This window comes from Scleropages formosus, chromosome 8 (assembly GCF_900964775.1).
Source record: "Scleropages formosus chromosome 8, fSclFor1.1, whole genome shotgun sequence".
NCBI classification, from domain to species: Eukaryota; Metazoa; Chordata; class Actinopteri; order Osteoglossiformes; family Osteoglossidae; genus Scleropages; species Scleropages formosus.
The window spans coordinates 6,554,323-6,575,513 of NC_041813.1; the positions used below are offsets into that span (position 1 = coordinate 6,554,323).

At 46.7% G+C, this 21,191-nt stretch overlaps 1 protein-coding gene across 2 annotated transcripts; it reads right to left on the reverse strand.

Annotated features, from left to right (window-relative positions):
- Positions 1-1,353: 1,353 nt before the first annotated feature.
- Positions 1,354-21,176, reverse strand: si:dkey-191g9.7 (G protein-regulated inducer of neurite outgrowth 2). Of its 2 annotated transcripts, XM_018766069.2 has the most exons (5): positions 21,117-21,176; positions 20,734-20,802; positions 16,204-16,372; positions 8,164-8,657; positions 1,354-4,997 (listed from the first exon to the last, which is right to left on the reverse strand). In XM_018766069.2, exon 5 carries the CDS (start codon positions 4,983-4,985, stop codon positions 3,609-3,611), a length of 1,377 nt encoding a protein of 458 aa, XP_018621585.1. In that variant the 5' UTR covers positions 4,986-4,997; positions 8,164-8,657; positions 16,204-16,372; positions 20,734-20,802; positions 21,117-21,176; the 3' UTR covers positions 1,354-3,608. The 2 variants fall into 2 exon arrangements, with proteins under 2 accessions (XP_018621585.1, XP_018621586.1); XM_018766070.2 differs by lacking the exon at positions 21,117-21,176 and having other exon boundaries at positions 20,734-20,861.
- Positions 21,177-21,191: the final 15 nt, after the last annotated feature.

Below are 21,191 nucleotides of genomic sequence, written 5' to 3' on the forward strand. Positions count from 1 at the left end.
ACAAAGACGCTCACCTATTTACTACAATTGCACCTGCACAGTGCCCAAGTTCTGCATCAGAAACTCTTAAGTTTGAGCCGACAGGTGATCTGATCACCACTCATCCATCAGAACGCAGAGGGGTGCGTAAAGGTTAAAGAAGAGTATCACACAGCAGTTCCGAAAGCCTCCCTTTTTATTAATACCGGGTGATGTCTGGGCTTATTTAATTGTAGAAACACTCCCCCCCGTGGTTCAGTCGCAGGGAATCTGGCCCAGAGTCCCCTGCACAAGCACTATAAAGTTACTGTGGTGACTGAAGCCCCTAGGAGTTTTTGATTTGGCACAGATAAATCGGATAATTCTTAACATCAAAACGTTTACATTACTGCATTTCGCAGACGCTTTTCTCAAAAGTGATTTCCAGTGAACTCTATGTAGTGTTATGAGCCCACACACCTTATTCACCGTAGTGACTTACCCTGCTAGATACACTACTTACACTGGGTCACTCATCCATACATCAGTGGAACGAACAAACACTCACTATGGGAGAACATGAACAGCATGTCTTTGGAGTGTGAGAGGAAACCAGAGCACCCGGAGGAAACCCACGCAGGCACGGGGAGAACATCCAAACGCCACACAGACTGAGCGGGGCTCGAATCCATGTCCTCTCGCACCACCCAGGCGCTGTGAGACAACAGCGCTGCTCGCTGTGTCACCGTGCCGCCCAAAGCAAAGCGTAAACCCGGATATCCGTGAGCAGTTATTCCTTGAAATACAGCGATTCCGGTTATAAGTGTTTGACTTTACTAGGAGTTTCATGTGATACACCTCCGTCGGCCTACAAGGTATTTCTTTGTATTTGCAAAGAGAAAATGCGGGTTTTACGTGTGTCCCAGTTTAACTAATAAACAAACATTGATTAACATATTGAAGCTTCTCCTCGAAACCTGACTAGGAACTCAGCTGTTAATAGTTGGACAGCTGCAATTTGCATATTCGAGAGGATCCGTGCCGGTCTTGATTACTGGAAAAATATTCATGTAAAGAATCGTTTGTGGACACTTGTTTGTGGTATTCCACTATTTACCACGTTTATGTCAGGAGTGTTTTGGATTGTATGTTTTGTTAAATGTAAACTGCAGGGTGTGGGGCGGGACGTGGTGGCGCAGCAGGTTTGGCCGGGTCCTGCTCTACGGCGGGTGTGGGGTTCGTGTCCTGCTTGGGGTGCCTCGCGATGGACTGGCGTCCCGTCCTGGGTGTGTCCCCTCCCGTCCAGCCTCACGCCCTGTGTTGCTGGGTTGCCGGTTCTCCATGACCCCGCCTGGGACAAGTGGCTTCAGCCAGTGTGTGTGTGTGTGTGTGTGTGTGTGTGTGTGTGTGTGTGTGTGTGTGTGGCGTGGGCTAGTATTGCAGTGAGTTCCAGTCCTAGGTTAGACCGGATGGTTTTAGTGCGCTTGTTCTACTGGAACGATTAGGTTCCTACATTTGTCCTCCCTCGCTGGACCGTCTCGCTGCATTGTGGCTGTGCATCTGAACACAAACTCACATTGTGGAATGACGACATATTGGCCAGTACAGACATCCTGGAAAGTTCCTGAGCTATCCTTTCCGCACAGTGTTTCGCGCACAAAATGTATTCCTCGTGCTAAATAGTACGGCCCTGTGTGCGCGCGCGTTTTTCGTCTGCAAATTTTGATGGTTACCGCAGACAATGGCAGCAGCGCACCGACACTCACGTGCATATACTCGGCGAAGGCTTTGTTTTACCGCAAACGACTGCCCACAGCAGAAGATGCAAGGAGGAGGAGTAGCAGAGGAAGGAGGATAGATTATTCCATAAACAATCGGCATTTTCGATGGGACGTCGCAGGGTGACCCCGTTAGCCGCCGCCCTTGCGTTCAGCATTCCTCCGAACCGGATGTTACGCCAACTGAAGGACACTCCTTATTTCGCGGTACAGCTTTTGCGTTGATCCGTCGTCCCAACCCGTGCAGCGGGTACATGCGCGCGTCAGGGAGAACGGGCGTAATTTCAGCATCCGTCTTCCTTCCCCGTTTATTCTGCGAATGACCGGTTCTGTGTTGAACTGCATTGTTTCCAGACAAGTGCTTCGGGAGAGAGGACGCGATGGGGGTGAGGGGTGGCACTGTAGCTTAATTGCCCCCTTTGCGTTTCCTTGGCAAAGGGCTCCTTGCAATTAGCTCACGGATCCCTTCTTTCGCCGGAGCCCCGGCTCCCTTAAAAGCTCGTCGTACCCGGTCCTGGATCACTCTGCTTCCATGAGGGCTGTTTGCTTTTCATCAGAGATGCTGCTGGTAAAACAGGACCTACTGGTGTCCTCTCTGCAAACCCTCGCTCACGCAGTCTCGCAAGGAGTGAAAGCTCAGGTGAACCAAACGTAAGCCGGTGCGGCTGTTTCCCAAACTAGGTAACACCGAAACGGAAATAAATTCCGCTTCTGAGGCCGACACGGAACGTCAGCGTATTTGCAAAGCGCGCCTGGATATAATACTGAACGGAGAAATCAGCTTTGGCCTTCGGCGCTGGAATGTCAGAGTTGAAGACCCTTGGGTCCTTGTTTAGTAATTACAGTAAAACAAAGAGGTTTCGTAGCTTTTTTTTTTCCTTTTCGCGTTTTATGCAGATGACATTTTAATCCAGGCGTTGTCAGAATTTGCGGCGTTCGTGAAAAACACGTTTAAAAATCTATTGGAAAAAAACATAGGTTCATAGACGTTATACGACTTCAGTTAAATATTTACTATGCTTTCCTCATAACATCGAGGGAATCTGGGAGATGAATCCCTTTATAGGACGGGGTTTGTGGTCGTATCGTGTTTACGACCGGAAAAAATATATAATACTTCCAAGAAAAATTGATAAAGGCCATTGGTGTTTCTGAACATTGCAGTGGTTTGAACGATTTCCCAGCAGTTTGTCTCCTACAGCTGGCGGAGCCACTTGTTCGGTACTTGACAACACTTGCCGTGTTGTCTCCCCACCTTCAAAAAGATTTGGGGTCTTCATGGGTGGAGACTACCTCAGCTTTGATGGACCCAGGATGGTGGGAAAGTGATGCTTTTGAGCGTTGGACATCCGCTGATCCAGCAGATTTAGCAAAGGGGCAAAATTCCTTGTGTTCCTAGTGTCACACGCTGATGGGTGGAGGTGGAGGAACCTTCTCTGTACCTGCAACCGGACTATCTGGTCATCTTTTCTTAAACCCTCCCAGGAAATGCGGAAGAGCCGCCTGCGTGTCAGAGTCACACTTGGGATCAGCTGAAGACTCCATCTAGTCCAAAAAATGGTGAGATGCATTTGGTCAGATATGTGTTATAGCCAACTCAGGAGAGGCTGACAGTGAAAATTGTTGTTAAGCTGTATTCCGCAGATTATTGACAAGTTATCCAAAATCTTTCCTTGTTTTTTTTTTTTATTATTTATTGGTGATCAATGGAACTTCAGTTAAACGTACTATACTTCGTCTGCACGAAGAAGCCACATTTGCAATGTGCTCTGCCACAGTTTGTGACTCATTCCAGTTTTTTATTGTCTGATGGATTTATAGCTGGATGCAAAGTATTGTACCCCTCCACGTTGCCTCTGCCCTGCCTCTGCATCAGTCTACCGCTGTGCTAGAGCGAGCACAGCAGACTGGGTTCCGCAGGGATCTTATCAGTCCACCCCTCTTGCGGCGCCGGCTACTCTGTCTGGATGAGCCAGTGTCCTGGCGGGTCAGCCTGGCAGCACGGACTGCTGTCTCCTTGATCTGAAGCTCCAGGTGTTTCTGAATGGCCAAGCCCAGCTCTTCAGGGTCCACCGATGCCCCGTACACCTCCCATGTCATACCCTCAGCATCCCATGCTACCTCCTTCACTGGGGACTTCTGGGCCGCTGGCCCAATTCCCTGCTCGGCCAGGCTGACCTCAGGAAACACATGAGGTGGGGGAGACTCAGGGGGGCCTGTCTGTACACCCACTTCCCTTAGGTCTCCGTGGGAGGTCATGGTGCCCATGTTTCTGGTCTTCCTGTCTTCTGTTTGAGGTGCTAAGACTTGTTCCAGGCAGTCACCACCACGGCAGCACGTCATACGCTTGGCATCCAGGCCTGTCTCACTCACTGAGGAGACGAGACGGGGGAAGGCCAGCAGGCCAGTATGGTGAGGTGACCTCTGACCTCTGCACTCAGTATCCCCCAGCCTGGGTAGCAGATGGGCCGGTCCCGGCATGGGCAGGGGGTGACAGTACGCTGCAAAGGTGTCCTCCAGCGCGCAGGTGTGAATGTGAGGGTTGTAACAAGCGTCCATACAGCCAAGGTGCTGGGTGTGGCCATCCTCTGAGGCAGGCAGACAGATCCTCACGCCCCCTGGAGGCTGGGTAAGGTTGCTGCTGTTGTTGCCGTGGCAGGTGGGGATGGTGTTGCTCTGATGTAACTGCATTGCCTGCTTGCATGCCAGCGAGGAGCAGTAGCCTACCCGAGGGAATGGGAAGCCAGTCTCACCATGCCTGGGGTCCGGGGCCTCCCTCAGAGCCTGCAGGCTGTCCGAGTGGCTCCTCTGCACCGACTGTTTGATAAGCTCCAGCCGGTCTTCACGCAGATCTCTGTGGGATGAGGATGCTGCATGGTTCTCTTTCCGTGCAGGGTCACACCCCGTATCTGAGCAAGGCTGGTGGTGATTTGCTCTGGTCCACTGCAAGTTGTGGGCCTCAGCAATGCTGTGGGGACGCGGCGTATTATGGCGGACCGCTGTCTCTGGAGTGAGGGCTCCGCTGAGGTGGTAGTCCACTGGTAGGCTGTCCCTTACAGGCTCCTCATATGTACCAAGAGGGCAGGCTACGCCGCGGGTGCTGTTCCGCAGCTCCTCCTGCCTCTGGATGCTGGCTGCCACCTCCGTTGAGCTTTTGGAGAGGGAGAAGGTAGCATCAGTCTCAGGGGTGGGGCCGGCAGCATCCCCCGGGGACACAGCGTCTGATGCAGGACGCTCACTCTCCGCCATTCGGGTGGTCTGCTGGGAAAATGACAAAGAAGGATTTTGTAATTTTCGCCAAAAGTGAATTAACAATTAAAAAAAAAAAAAATTAAGCCATCTGTTCTTATGCACGTATTTAGCTGAAGCTCTCTTGGGAATGGCATTTCAGGCAAGAGAGGAACTTACATTTCACACGTAGTGCTGTTATTATAGTACTGGCCAGTATACAGTGGAGTATGCACATCTTACACATCATTGGTATCAAACATTTTTTGGCTAGCCGAATTCTGCGCATGGGAACAGAGATGCTTTGACTTTGCACTATGCAAACTTGAAAAACACCTTACCCATTAGACCCAGAATGGGGAAGTCAGATTAGACCCGGAATAATCTATGAAAACCTATACGATTTCGGAGAGAGTTTTGGAGAGTTTGTTTGCTTTCTGTGACAGCGTACTGGGGCTTTCTGGTTCTCACTAATCCCTGCGGATGTGAGCTGGACTGCAGTAAGCAGGGCTAATGCAATCTCCGAGCTACAAGAATAAGACACTCCCTGGTTATAAATGATCATTAGCAGGCTGTCAGGCAGGGCAGAAAAGCCTGTGGAGGCACTGGGCTTCCCCATGATAAGGATACCTGAAATGCACACTAAAGAACTTTTATTACTCAAAAAAATACCCTGGAAATGAAAATAAGAAAATGCACAAAGGTCGCGAAAATACCTACTCTAAGAATAAGAGCACACGCCTTTATTCACTGAGTCGATAATCTTTTCCAGAGCAATGCCTTTGTAAAGAGCATGCATCCTGGTGCAACTGCATGTGGTGGACATATTATTATAAATATCATAATGGCAGAACACAGGCTAGATTCAAAAAAGACACAAAAGACAGAGGTCACAGCTGAGGGAAGGTCTACTTATTTATGTAGATGATATTTATATGCTTGAAAAGTTCATTGGAATCATATAAAAGCACTTTGAGGCGGAGGTGCAACAAGAGTATAACCTGTTACGAAAAGCCACATGTATGTTTTAGCAAAGGTTGAGCGCCACACTCAGTGAAATGCTACCAATGCCCTGATGCATTTTTGTTGTTCGTGGCCGTGTTATTTCAATAAAGCAATAGTCAGAGTCAGTAGGGGATTCAAGATAGTACGGCATTGACTAATTTCTCTATTATTAAATTAAATTACGAAAGGATGTCCATTAGGCCGTTAGGTTTACGCTTTCACTCCCAGTCAGACTGAACTTCCTCAAGGATCAAGATTCATCTCTAAGGGACACCTGCTCTTGTATGGCCTTGACCCGCTCCATCTGAGCATGGGCTGAAGGTGGGATCTTGACCTGTGTCAGCTGAGGTCAAGCAATGTACAGCGGCAGCACTGCAAAAGGCAGCCTGCAGGGATGCCAGAGGTGCTTTACTTCCCTCCATTTCTGTTGACCTTTTGAACTCCGTTGCTTTGTTATGCGGGTATCTTTCGTGCAAGAGACATCTTTTTTCAAGAATGAATTCCATCATTGCTAAACTTTTATTCACACGTTCTGGTGTACTAATAGCCACACTCCTTGAAACGAAAACCCAAACACCAATGGACATGTATGAAACCAACGCCCCTATAAACCAGTGCCCAGTTATGTCAATATGCTCTGCCCACTAAAACTACATTAAAATTACATGTTTGATGGCCAACACCCATGTCTTGGCTGAATAACAATCATTGACTTTGACAATGCATTGTTACACCTGTGGCCTATAGAAATGCATTTAAATACCTCTGCATAAGGGAGCAAGAGCAGGACACACCTCTGTAATCCTTACAAGGATGCCAGGCTATTTCATTTTAGTTTAACTGTTGTCTGAGGAAGGCATTGGTTTAATCTATTCGTGATTCACAGGAACAGCAATCCATCATCAATAACCCCTTGTCCTGAGCAGGGTCACAGCAAGCCAGAGCCTGACCCGGCAACACAGGGCGCAAGGCCAAAGGGGGAGGGGACACACCCGGGACGAGACGCCAGTCCATCGCAAGGCACCCCAAGGAGGACTCGAACCCCAGACCCACCACACGGCAGGCACCAGCTGAACCTGCACCACCACACTTTCTGCAGCCGTACTTTCATAGATATTTTACCACGTGTTTGTAAGCAGATTTAAGTGGCAAGTGAGCTTATGGCACTTTTTTCCAGAATGGTTTTAAATTTAGGAATTCAGTACTGAAAGAGTGCTTTTTTCAGTGTTGATATCCAGATGCTGTACACCATCAGCTGATTTCAAAATCTGTCATGAACCATTCTTTTCAACATGAAAAGCAGATCTAATTTCAAGTTGCACTACAGTATCATGAAATGGTCACGGACTGAACTGACTGCGAACCCCGATTTGCGTCTCAGTGTTAAGCCTATTTAACTCGAGAAAAAACAAAGCCTTCTCTTTCAATTGCGCGTAGTGGTGACATAACTGACACAACCACGATGTCTGCTCAATCCAAATAATCTATTTTATACAGTGGAAGCAGTTTTCTATGTTTTTCCCCTGCTTGCGACAGGATAACTGCAGCCTCTTGGTTTCCTGACATGCTTGCCCTCTTTCTGATCCTAAAGGGAAACGACCTTTGTCATCGATTACATGAGACATAATTTTTGGAATTTCCCAAACAAATATACTCATATAGAGAAAGGTTGCAGTTAACCATCATTTTAAAAAGTGCATTTATTTCAGTACATTTTATATTGCTTCAATCATCATCCTCCGCTGGTATATCTTCAGTGATCTTTGCAACAAACAGATTTGCCAGAAAATATCAATTCTATACAAAAGATATTTCGTCTGCACAAGAGTGTCCGTCAGCTGACTTTGTCCAAGTTAAAGTGTGACCTCTTACGGAAGTGCCAAAAATCACGGCCGTGTGACGGGACAGGGAGGACGCCGAGCAGAGGACCGCTGTCCGCATGTGCCGTCGGAGATCTTTAGGAGACCACGAGGAAGCTGGTTGTCGCCGGCCTTACAATAGGGTGTTGCTGGGTCAGCACTCAGTTTTCTCTCCGTAGAGGTAAAAGCGCCCAACTGTGGCCTCAGTTCCTGCCACCCACACCCTGCTCCTCACCTCTCCACACCTGAGCCAGTCTCAGGGCAAAACCCTTACCAGCCAGTACTGGAATTATTCAGGAAAGAATAAGATCAGTGTAGGTAGTAGCCCTGCTTACCTTGTAGTGTCAGTACAGACTGGGCCTGGAGCTCCTCTTGATAGCTACCTCCCTCTCTCCTTCTCTTTCCCTCTCTCTCTCTCTTGCTCTGCCTTTCAGGTTCAGAGTTCATGGATCCTCAGAGCTCTCCAGACCACCCATGTCAGTCCAGGGGCTCGGAAGGGAAAAGAAAGCCACCCTCCTCCTTCACATCCACAGGTGACCCCCCCCTCCCTGTCCCCGCCCCCCCGTCTCCACCTCCCGCTACAGCAGGGAACAAGATGGAGTCAGGCGCGGGATTATCTCTGCTTTCATCTGATTACAAATGAGAGGCTCTGTCACAGATCTTCAGTCCCCAGCCCAGTCTTTTCTGAAGGGGAGGTACAGAGGGGGGGGTGGGAAGGACAGCGGAGAATGGCGAAGAATAGGGTGAGAGAATAGGGACAAAGAGGAGGGGGTGGGATGATAAAGAGGGATTCTGATCGTCAGACAGTCGTCATCACTGCGCAGTCCACCTGGGAGAGAGAAAAAGGCATGAATGAATGCATGGAGAGCAGTGGCGGTTCATGTCCAAAACAACTTCCCCCACATATACTCCGCCTCCCTTTATCTCCACCTCTCTCCTGGTGCCTCTCTCGCTAGCCATCATTCTCTCCTGGTTGCTATGGAAACAGCAATGCTCAATGGGAGCCTGATGAATGCTCATTTTTTTAAGGTTGGTGTGGCACAACAGTGAAAACACAGCAGCTTGGAAATGACTGTGCACACATGCTTGTCATGCGGCGGGAGATAAATCAGACTTCCTGCAATATGGTAAATCGGTGGGATTTTGCGCGTGACAAATTTCACATTCTACTGCTGTTTTCGCTGCAAGCACCATCCACTCATTACTGAAATCTTTTTGCATCTATAAATCTGTCCGAGGTCAGATGGATTAAGAAGTGAATTGTGCATGCATGTTTGCGTGCCAGTGGAAACAGGAGACGGAATGCATGCTGTTTTGATCAGTAAAACTAAGGCTGGTGAGGGTCTCTGCTACTTCAGGTTTGAAAAGAAGTATAATTACATTTTTAGTTGCATGTTGAGCAAGTGAACCGGTGAGCCTTTTTATACATTATCTTCTTGTTTATGTATCTGTATTTATGTACAATGTGTACACATTGTATATCTGTAATCACATATAGTGCAAGGATATTATAGCGGTGGGCGTATAATATATGATACTGAGCTCATTACAAAGTCTCACAGGGACTGATCAGAGCAGCCTGGATACACACATGATCTGCCCGCACTCCCACTGTGAGTAGCCTGAAGCAGATTCACCGCTGGCTAAGACCCCTGGGGGCGGGGGGATGCATGAGCAGCACAGTGAGTGAGAGAAGACCATCTCACTGACATAATGAGACAGTAACCATGAAACCCAGCATATCAAGCCGCACCCAAGCCCTGCTCACAAAGGTTATGTGCAGGATCAGGGAGGTCTCTTTATAGACATGGTGTAACATATTAAACTACAGGAGGAGCTCTTAACAGTACCAAAGAGATGACAGACACCCTATTATTTTTCTACACCAGTAACTTGGTTATAAGTGGTATTAAATCAATACCACAGTACTGTATAGAGAACATCAAGAGCTACCGTAACTGATGCACTGTCCTTGACAGCTGAAAATGAACTCATCGCTGTGCTCCAACCTATCAAATAAAAATCTTGAATACAGAAATGAATGAATATTTTGTGCAATCTTGTCCAGCACTTATGTTTTCATGTACATATTCAAAATGTCAGAACATACTGTCATTAAATTCCCGCATAATCCATATCCTCACTGGCACAGCATACAGTTGTGGGGAAATTCACACACACACACACACACACACACACACACACACACACACACATTGGCTGAAACCGCTAGCCCCGAGCGGGGTCACGGCAAACTAGAGCCTAACCCGGCAACACAGGGCAGAAGCCTGGAGGGGGAGGGGACGCACCCAGGACGGGACGCCAGTCCATCACAAGGCACCCCAAGGGGGATTCGAACCCCAGCCAAGCCCACTGCGCCACCGAGCCCCCCGTGTGAAAATTTAAACAATTAAGTTATTATTAACTATTATTTAGCTGACACCATTTTCCAAGGCAACTTATGATGTCAGGATTGAATTATAAGGTACTTAGAACTGTAAAGCTGGGTAAATTCTACTGGAGCAATTCTGGTTAAGTACCTTGCTTAACGGTACTACAGTATAGCAGGTGACAGTGATCTGAACCCAGGTCTGGAAAGGTAATGACTTCAAGCACCAAACTAAATGATAAATGTCCCAATTTTTATATCAGTGCATGACTTTGGAATTCTTTGATGTACTTCTAGTTAGCAAGTTCTGTTATTTTACCTTAAGTACGTATATCATTAATAAACCTTTTATTTCAAAACGAGTAGCAGGTGATTTTACCTCTGTAATACAGACCCCTGCCATGGTCTACATTATTACCTTACTTTTACACTATAGAAAGAATGGTTTAGGAAATTATTTCTTAACATGCAAAAAAAGCTTTGCTGAACCTGGAGTCCACCCTGCAACCATAACTCCATCTCTAAGAGAGGACAAATAGCAACTGACTACTGGGGTTTGGACTTATTAAAAAGTAAATAAGGAAAGAATGTGCAATGCCACACAGACCATATCTACAGTCAAACAATATTGTATATAGTCACAAACTGTAGCCTCTGAGGGTTTTGCACAGCCGCAAAGGCTGGCTGTCATGGTCATGTCCAGAAGCCGTAAAGACGGCAGTCCGAGCTCAGGCCAGCCTTGCATTTGGGTTGCCAACCCCTGCAGAAGAAAATAAGGGACACTTTTGGGTCCTTTACAGGAAAATAAAGGACACTCTCAACGTCTTTGTAACTAATGTGTGTAAAAAAACAAGTCTCCGCTTGACTCAATTAAATGCTAAAATGAATCTGAGACATTTAATTTGCTTTTAGCTCACTGACTGAAATCAAATGCAGTTTATAGTGGAAATGTATTTTAACCAAAATTGTTTGGAAAAGTAAAAGGTGTAAAAAAAAAAAAAAAAAAAAAAAAAAACATGTCTGTGTAATAGATACAAAACAATAGCTACCATAATATCAGCATCGGCTGAGGCGGTGCAACCGAAAAACTAGAAATTTCTCCTCCTTGGTCTCGTGCATTCGGTCGTTCCGTCGATGAAATTTTTTCCGTGGACGCATCTTGTTTTACGTCGCATACAATTGCACCGTGTCTGACAGAAAAATGTCTCTTGCAAACAAAGTTTAAATTACAGTTCGCATAAACTCGTTCTCCCCGACTTTGCCAAGCCATCAGTTCTGCGTCTCCCATTCTTTTTTATACTTTTTCTACGTCTCTACTCGTTTCCGTTTACAAGCTGGACTATTAGCAGCCATGATGACATCTAGTCATCTAGTTAATAGCTACCTGCCTTGTCCCTCTCGCGGGGAGGGAGGGGGGATCCCCCTGACCCTTGACCCTTAAGCCTCCTCTGTTTCACATCCATTTCTGCAAAGTTTTCCTAATCTTCTTTTAACACTTTCATGCGAAGTGCAAAGTTTATTTATGCAGTAAACATATGTAATAAATACTTTTAAATGTCTTTTGGTGTCAAAGGTTGAAATACGGGACAAAACCGCATTCCGTATGGTTTTAATACGGAACGCAAGTCTTATTTATCCCTAATACGAAAGTACTCGGTATCAGCCTTGGCCCATGTTCCTTGTTTTTCTCAGCGGGAGGCTGAGGCCCTAAATGGATTACACAAATTAATGGCAGTCAAAGGTTTTTTAAAAAGCCTCTTTAATGTGTGTAGTCTCCTGCAATTTAAGTCAGAATTAAGGCAGAGGGCTACCGTAAGAAATCCATTAGTTACCCAAGAAACGAATTGAGCACTTACATCTGTCCTAGTTGCTCTTAGATGACACATTGTTAGCAAGTTCTGAGATAGTTCTGAAAATGTGAACAGTTTTGCAGTTCATCTTATGAGTTACGTATGATCGCATGTAGTGAGACAAAGGAGCACTTTAATCTGTTTTTTTTTTCCCCTTTGGAGTGTGAGGGACTCAATAACTTGATCTGCTAAACAGCAAAATGTTTTCCTTATCCCTATGCAAGTATGAAAGAAAGACCAGTAATCAAGGAAAATATACTAAAATGCAGTTTTGCCGATACTCATGTAATTTGCTTCATATTTCAGTGTTCTATGTTTTAAAAACTGTCTTTTATCCAACCATCCATATTCATGAACCAGTTGCCCTGGTCAGAAAGGTCCAGAGCCTATGCCAGAATCAGTGGGTACAAATATGAGGGGGGTTCACCGTCGACAGGATGCCAATCCATTGCAGAGTAGCTACACAACGGGAGGGAGACGGGAGACTTCCTTGTGAAATTTCAGCCTAGGTGTAAAAGGCAGGATGTGTGAAAATGTATTTAAGATAATTCGACAGTTGTGTTGTTGTGAAGTCTTAAGCTGGTTTAAAACACTATGATATAAAAAGCACTCTGCTCCAGCCCTTCATTTACCTTCCGGGTGTATTTATTACTCATTTGGGGTTAATGCACCTGCCTCCTTTACAATTGAATAGGGAGTTATGTGAATGAAATCAAAGGAGAATTGTGATTATGAATGAAGTGCTTCATGAAACTCTTTTTCGTAAGTTCTTCCGTTTTTTATTCACTTAACTGACACTTTTCTCTAAAGCACCTTCCAATGTACTTACAATTATTTACCCATTTATACAACCGGGTAAATGTTAGTGAAGCAGTCTAGGGTAAGTACCTTACTCAAGCCTACTACAGCCAAAGGTGGGGATCAAACCTGCAACCTTTGGGTCTAAACGCAGCAGCGCTAACCACGATGCTGCCAGTTGCCCCTGTTTGCAGGCTATAGGATCTCCTTTGAAGGAGACTTTGAAGGATACCATGGATTGCCAAGAAAACAAATAGATGGACATTGGATCAAATTACTCTGGAACTATCATTAGAAGCACAAACGATGTGACTGATATTATTGTACTTTGGACACATTGCGTGAAGATTGGATTCTCTTAAAAAGATGGTAATGTTCGGGAAACTCAAAGAAAATAGATGAGGATGACCAGTAACCAAATGGATGGACTCACGGTGATAAGAGACACACCCCTTTAAACACTAAGGACGCAAGTGGACGACTTCTAGAGGCACTCTAGATGGTGAGCAAGAGTTAACATTGACTTAGTGACATTTAAAAAGAGCCCTAGAATTATGTACAGATACCTTCTGGAATAAGCAGTAATAATGGAAATTAAGTGGCTGATGCCTGTGCAGCAGTGGGAAGAGATAAGGACAGGTGACAAATTGATTATATGAAGTTTCCCTAATTCAGATTTGATTAGAACTGCTAAACCTCTCAGCATTCAAGAAGGGTCTTAAAATTCTTTCAAGCTCACCTCTCCATTGATGTCCTATGTTCTCCATAAACATGTACTATCTGTAAAAAAGACTACGTGCAGATATGCATCTACTTGTGTGATGTACATTGGCGTATACTGTGGTATGAGACAAATAGACTGTACTCAAGAATCATGAGTCTGCATCCAGATCTCAATTTACTGGTGTATGTACTATTGCATTGCTTCCTGAGACATATGCCTCTTTGGATGAAACCACCTGCCAAATTAATAAAAGTAAATGTACATGTAGCTACATGATTAAAAAAGGCTAAATATGTGGGAAAAAAAATTGTGTGTAATCCAAATGCTGTCCCTACACCACCACAAGCCAACCTCGCTGTATCAATATAGCCATGCAGGTTTTAAAGTTTGGCTATAGAGCAGGTCTAGCCCCTTCTTGGAAAGGTCAGATCTGATCACTGTAAGTAGCTTTTATTTTCAATGTCAAAGGCCAGCGACTATCTGGCTCTGCTTTTCGGAGTTTTCCGAATATCTGCTCCATGAAAGATGTCGGTCAACGGCCAAATATAAGAGATCAGAAGAAATTACGGGGCAAATCCGACCGCGCAACACCAAATATCGATCATTTTCAGAAAGCCGTTTCTGGATGCGTCTATGAGGACACCCTGAGTCATCGTGTAACGTCTTTGCAATCATCTAGCAACGTGCCCTGTACCTGATCAAATCTGGCATTTTTCGCATTTTCTTCATACTTCCTACAGCTACGAGTTGCGAAAAACACGGACGTTTTTGTCTTATATTTAGCTTTCGTTAACCCGCGAGGATATCGCGCTTTCTTGTTTTCCGATGGAGGCCGCGAGCCCAGCGTCAGCAAGTTCCTTCCAGCTTTGCTTCCATTTACGGCACAGGAGATGGTAAACAGAGAAGGCAGCACGTGTTGCAACCGTCCGCTTAAGCTGGTAGCAGTGTGCAAAGGCAGTGTTTTACCCTGAAGGTTGCTGCCTTCGCTTTGCGCAAAGGGGCCTGCTGTGGCGCATCGAAGAAAGATAGTCGGCCTAAATCCCGCAGGTTATAAAAAAACGCAGAAAGGACACAGCAGGAGCTTCCGAGGACCGGCGTGCTGGTATTTAGCCCTCTACAACCGGCACGAGTTTAAGGCCTCAGTAAGATCCGTATAAGTGACTTCTAGCTTAGCGGTTGGAAGAAAGGAGAATAAAGCAGAGAAACATGAAATGTGAATGAAAGCGTTAAGTAATGACTTCAATATCAAAACAAAAACTTCAGTATCTTCCAGGCTTACAATGAAGGGAATCCCCGTATGGTCGCCGTTCTTGAAAACGCTAAACCCTGCCCCCGCCGCTACGATCGTGTTTTCCGGCATTTTCCATCCGTGTCACCGTTTCAAAATGGCTTCCCACCAACGGGTCGTTCGCCCTTCAGAGGGACCAGGCCAGAACGAACCCGATCGAAGGACTGTGCTCGACTGCCACACCTCCCGCGGCACTAAAGCGAACTTCTCTTCACCTTCCCTCAGTTTCACTCGGGCTATTTATAGCAGTTTGCCGCCTTCACCTCGTGGCTGTTATCGCCTGCGAAAGCTCCAGTAAACACCGGCACGCTCGTAAAAACACTTAAACGGGCAAAGTTTAATTGCCGACGGACTGCAAGGCCGACAAGGGTCATTTTTCAACAGAAAGCTTCGGTATTCTTAGCAAACGCACGGATTCTTACCTGAAGTATGTACGATGAGTTCATGTCTCTATAACCCACAAGATCAGTAACTACGCTGTAAGATCGCATGGAGTTGGGGAATATGAGGTCTAATCTTGTTGTGTTTAATAATATTCTCCAGATAGTTTTCCAGAACTTTTCTCATCTCGCGTCAGCAGCATCTTAAGCCCTGGAACTCCCGGTCATTCGGTCCTTGTGTATTGTGGTACCTCTTATTTTTGCTGGCAGAAGACAAGCCTCGTGAGGCCAAACCTCCTTGAGCATTGCAACAGCTGAAGGTGAAGGAAGCCCGAGAAATGCACTTACAGAGCTATGAATGTAAACACCCCCAGCTGTGAGTTCACCCACATCACTCTTTAAGCTCAGCCTCCAGGTTCACTGTTTGACTTTGACGTGACACTTTATTTATTCATCAGACACTTTTCTCCAAAGCGACTTCCAATGAGCTCTGTGTAGCGTGATCAGCCCAGACACCTTCTTCACCAAGGTGACTTTGCTAGATACACTACATGCACTGGGTCACTCATCTATACATCAGTGGAACACACTCTCTCTGTTACTCGCACACTATGCGTGAACCTGAACAGCATGTCTTTGGAGTGTGGGAGGAAACCAGAGCACCCGGAGGAAACCCATGCAAACTCCGCACAGACTAAGTGGGGATCGAACCTATATCCTCTTATACCAGCCAGGTGCTGAGACAGCAGTGCTACTCGCTGCACTACCACGCCACTCATTCTAAGGCCAGCATTGCTACACCTTAAACACCAAAAATGCATTTGTGTGGCTGATCCGTGTTGCTGTCTCCATTTAGTGCAGTTCTGTACTATTAACCCTTAAGTCCCCTTTTGTAAAATTGTGAACTAAATGAACGTTTATGTACAAGGCAGCAAACGTGGTTTACCTGTTTCAGGTGTAGAAGGGGGCTACGGAGCACTCAGATCCACAGCTGGATGCAGAGGTTGTAATTCCTTGGATGTGACAAGTTATTCCGAGGACAAAACACAGGATTCTGCCGACCTGCAGGGTGTCGCTGCAGCTATGGACTGTCCTGCCGTTCACAGGCGAGTGTGCTGTAGGTGAGCAGGCCACGGGTTTCGTTCTGGATTGTCCCTCCCCCCCAACCCCGCCACCTCTGACACACCTCCTTGAGCAAACTTGAGACACACCTACACCCCCCACCCCCTGCACACACACTCACAGAGACACACACGCACAAGCAGGTACAAAGGAAGACGTTATGTTTTCGCACACATGGTGCATAGTGCAAAGACTTTACATTTACATTTATTTACATTTATTCACTTAGCAGACACTTTTCTCCAAAGCGACTTCCAATGAACTCTATGTAGTGTTAACAGCCCACACACCTTATTCACCAAGGTGACTTACACTGCTATATACACTACTTCCACTTGGTCACTCATTCATACATCAGTGGAACATACTGTCTCTGGACTGTGGGAGGAAACCAGAGCACCCGGAGGAAACCCCGGCAGACACGGAGAGAACATGCAAACTCCACACAGACTGAGCGGAGATCGACCCCACGTTCTCTCGCACCACCCAGACGCTGTGAGAGAGCAGCGCTACTTTAAAATAACTGTTTTAACGTCAGTGTCTCAAAGAAAAAAGAAAGTATGTGGGTTTTTTTTCACCTGCATACTAAAAAAGAAAAATAGCGTTACAAAACCATGAAAAAAGTTCAGCCAAGCTGTTTGTCCCTTGCTTAGGTAGCAACCCATCCAAACACAAAGGGCAGAAATCAGCGCTGACAGTATGCTGACTTCGAAAGGAGTTAAATAACAGGAAAGTCGACAGGGCAGTAGGCTGAATGATGACTTAGTCTGCAATCTTCGCAGTCAAAGTTTATGGATCAAAGGTTCAAAAGTACCAATCAAAACGGAGATTGAGGTCAATAACAAAAGCGGTGCGATTCAATCCACCCGGAGCCTGCGGGGAACGAATTCAGCAGCGTGGGCTCCTTCGGTATCATGATCCCCCCCCCTCCACACACAGCCTTGTCCTACTGCAGCCGCTGGAGCAGGTGACTCTGGCTGAGCCCTGGAGAGGTGTCAGTCAAGGCAGTGATGACACTCCTTACTCTTCAGGCTGTCCCACCGCCGAGAAAAGGAGAAAAACTGGCCCGTTCAGTCTCTCAAGGTGAATGGAGCTGCTGCTGACAAGACCTTTTCTCAGTCAACAATCCAATCCCCAGTGATTACTGTACACTTACCTGTTCTATTTATAGGAATGGCAACTTCCTAGAAAAAGGATGTACCTACTGGCAGAGGTGAAGATAACGCTTGGTCAAAGCATATATATGGGATATCCTAGCATCCAAATCTCTTTGGTTATATTGTCACTAAAAAGCTATTAGCCATGATTCTCCATACTCCTGTCTTTGAGCATGCATCTCTGCACTCCTCCTGTCCGCTGTACCTTCCAGAGATGGCAGTCACATTTCCTGTTCTCCCAAATCCTCTCACATCCCTTTGACTGAGTCCTCATCTGCTCAGCACCACATAGCCATCTGTCTGTTTGTCATCATCCTCTTCAAGCGGTGCTTCGAACTCTCTGCATCCTGCCGTTTCTCAATATGCCGCTCAATTGCTTGCATTATTTTACTATAGTAATGCCCTTACTTACAATGTGTAGAGGTCACTGTAACTACATTGCTTCAAATAGCCCCTCCAAGGACAGGAAACTCATCAGACACTCTAACACACACAGTCTGAACCACTTGTCCCATACAGGGTCACGGGGAGCCAGAGCCTAACCCGGCAACACAGGGCATAAGGCTGGAAGGGGAGGGGACACACCCAGGACGGGACGCCAGTCCATCACAAGGCACCCCAAGCAGGACTCGAACCCCAGAGCCACTGGAGAGCAGGACCCAGTTCAACCCGCTGTGCCACTGCACCACCACACACCCCCCCGACACTCTAACTTGTATCCTGTATGTCTGCATATTACAGGGAAAAATAGGTGTGGACACTGTGTGGTCCTATACATCTCTGCTTTTCACATCCTGGACCACAGCCAACACACACATATACACACACACACTGACTGAAACCGCTTGTCCTAAGCAGGGTCGCAGCGAGCCAGAGCCTAACCTGGCAGCACAGGCCATAGGGCTGGAGGGTGAGATGACACACCCAGGACGGGACGCCAGTCCATAGCAAGGCACCCCAAGCAGGACTCAAACCCCAGACCCACCAGACAGCAGGCACAGGCCAAACCCCCTGTGCCACCACACCCCACACTTGTCTGTGTCCATTATGGAAAACTGTCCTGCGAATTCCTCTGTCTCTTATAAGACTGGAAGCAAAGATAAGAACTTTGCTGGACATTCACCCGGTGCAGCTTAACAAAGTTAAGGGCAACTCCTTCAACATCATTAGTCTACAGTGATGCTTCAGTGATTCACCCAAATTCCCACATCACACAAGCAGTCCCAGTGAAAGGACACAGATTGATTGGGATAATGGCTGTGGTTAATGTTGTGTACAGTAAATCTGGATCTACAGATTTATAGGCGTATAAGATGTGAACTGTAACACTGATTCAATGAACAGCTCAGCTGCCTACCTCTTTACACACACACACACAGTCTGAAATCGCTTGTCTTCCAGGGGGGTCACAGCAATCCAGACCCTAGCCTGGCATCACAGGGCGTGGGGGGTGGAGAGGACACACCAGTCCATCACAAGGCACCCCCAGCAGGACTTGAACCTCAGACCCGCCAGAGAGCAGGACCCGGCCAAACCCACCGCACCACCGCACCACCGCCCCCCCACTTTGCACATATGTTTGAACATATTTCAATTGTATAACAGCTATAAATGAAACACAAGCGGCACATGTCTCACTTCCCAGCATTACTTTCGAGCTTGTTGGGCAATTATATTTCTGTTTGCATCTGGGTCTTACGGATACACCTTTCAGAGGCCATGTTTAGGGTGGTTGCAGGTGATTCCAGACCAATGAAAAGCATAGTCATCAGCTGTCTTCAGTACAAATGCATTGAAAAACCAACGTGGTTTCTGCACGTTTGTGGTTTTGGCTGCCTTTTCAATGGAGCCACTTAGTTGACCACAATGGTGATGATTATGTCACGATTGTGTTTGGCGTGATTGTGTAGTGTGATGACAGCCCACATGGACCTGGACTGCATCTGGTCAGATTGGGCAGTGATATCCAAGCTGGTCTGAGCTTGGTGCTGATCTTCTCGCCCTCCCACCGTTTTCCTCCTCGTGTCAGTGAGTCCGACCTAATGTTCCCAACCATTTTTTTCCTCACTTCTCCATAACTGTTAGTAAATCCTAAAACCCATTATCTTTTCCTTCTCTACCCTTCTCTATTTGTCTTAAAGCACATTTGTCTATGTTTCAGAATAAGTACGCGTTGACCCCCCCCCCCCCCCCCCCCCGGAGTCCTCATCTCCTCATCAGCAGAAAAGCAATGGCCTCACAAAGAATATGCGCTGTGGTTACATGTCCACATTAACCCTAATGAAGAATGTCTGCAGCAGGTCTGTTCCCGATGTAGGCCCTCAGCACCCAAGTGCGCAGACCTTTAGGTTCTAATTTGACGTAGTCTCATCCCAGTTACCATTTCCTTCGCCAGAACTCTCCCGATTGACATTACCGTCGGAGCCGTTGATATCTCATTTACGGATGCAATTAAAAAAATAGCAATAATCGTCTTTTAATGACATTAATGCAACATTGAAAATAAAGATGTGTTTAAATCCGCTGCTTAGCTCTCACATCAATATACTGTGTCAGATGAACCGAAGTGAGGCTGTCACTCCGATGTTCAAGCCTTTAATTCTCCACTGCATAGAACCTCGAGGCTGAATGAGCATGAAATCACTGGGGCTTCCGCCGAGGCCGACGTCATGCAGAGATGCTGCAACAGCGCGCCTGTCCTGTGGCATTCGCGTGAACGTCTCCATCTAGTGACGGACCAAGGGGCCACAGCTTTCAAATGAGATTATTTGCATTTTCACATGAGGTTTGTTTGTGCATCAGGCAGCGTGCTGGCTCAGCGAGTAGCACTGCTGTCTCACGGCGCCTGGGTGGTGTGAGAGAACATGGGTTTGATCCCTGCTCAGTCTGTGTGGAGTTTGTATGTTCTCCAGGTGCTCTGGTTTCCTCCCACACTCCAAAGACATGCTGTTCAGGTTCACCCATAGTGTGAGTGACAGAGAGAGTGCGTTCCACTGACGTATGCATGAGTGACCCAGTGTAAGTAGTGTATCTAGCAGTGTAAGTCACCGTGGTGAATAAGGTATGTGGGCTCATAACACTACATAGAGTGGAGAAAAATATCTGCTAAAAAATTAAATGTACATCTGCCAAAATGAAGATGAGTCGAAGATCAGTTTCCCCCTTTTCAATCCTTCACTCAGGAAATGCATCCATACCTGGTTTTGTAGGTTGGAAGAGCGCAGGCTGTGGATCAGTATTCCCGCAACACTGTAAGATTGTGGTTGCTGAGAGACAATTCAGAAGGAGGGACTGAGAAGATGAATATGTATTACAGCAAATACAGTAAAACTTATAGCTCTTGAGAAATAGTACAGTCTGCATGTCACGCCAACGCCCTCGAGCCGATGCGGAGCAGACTGGGGCATAAAAGGCTGCTTCAAACAACCAGCTGATGCGGAACCTTGTTCAGCCTTGTTGTTAGCGATCTCCTAGCCTCTTGCTCCACTCCTCCGTTCCCTGACGCCTTCCCCAATCCCATCCCTTGCTCCTACATTTCTGTACCTTCCTGTGATCATTGACCTTTTGCCTGTGTACCAACCTTGCCTTTCTGATTCTCCTTGTAACGACGTTCGCGCCTCGAGGACCGACTGCCTGTCCCTTGACCTCCACTCTT

Coding starts and splice junctions, on each gene's coding strand:
- si:dkey-191g9.7 (XM_018766069.2), bottom strand. CDS start 4,985: ATGGCGGAGAGTGAGCGTCCTGCATCAGACGCTGTGTCCCCGGGGGAT.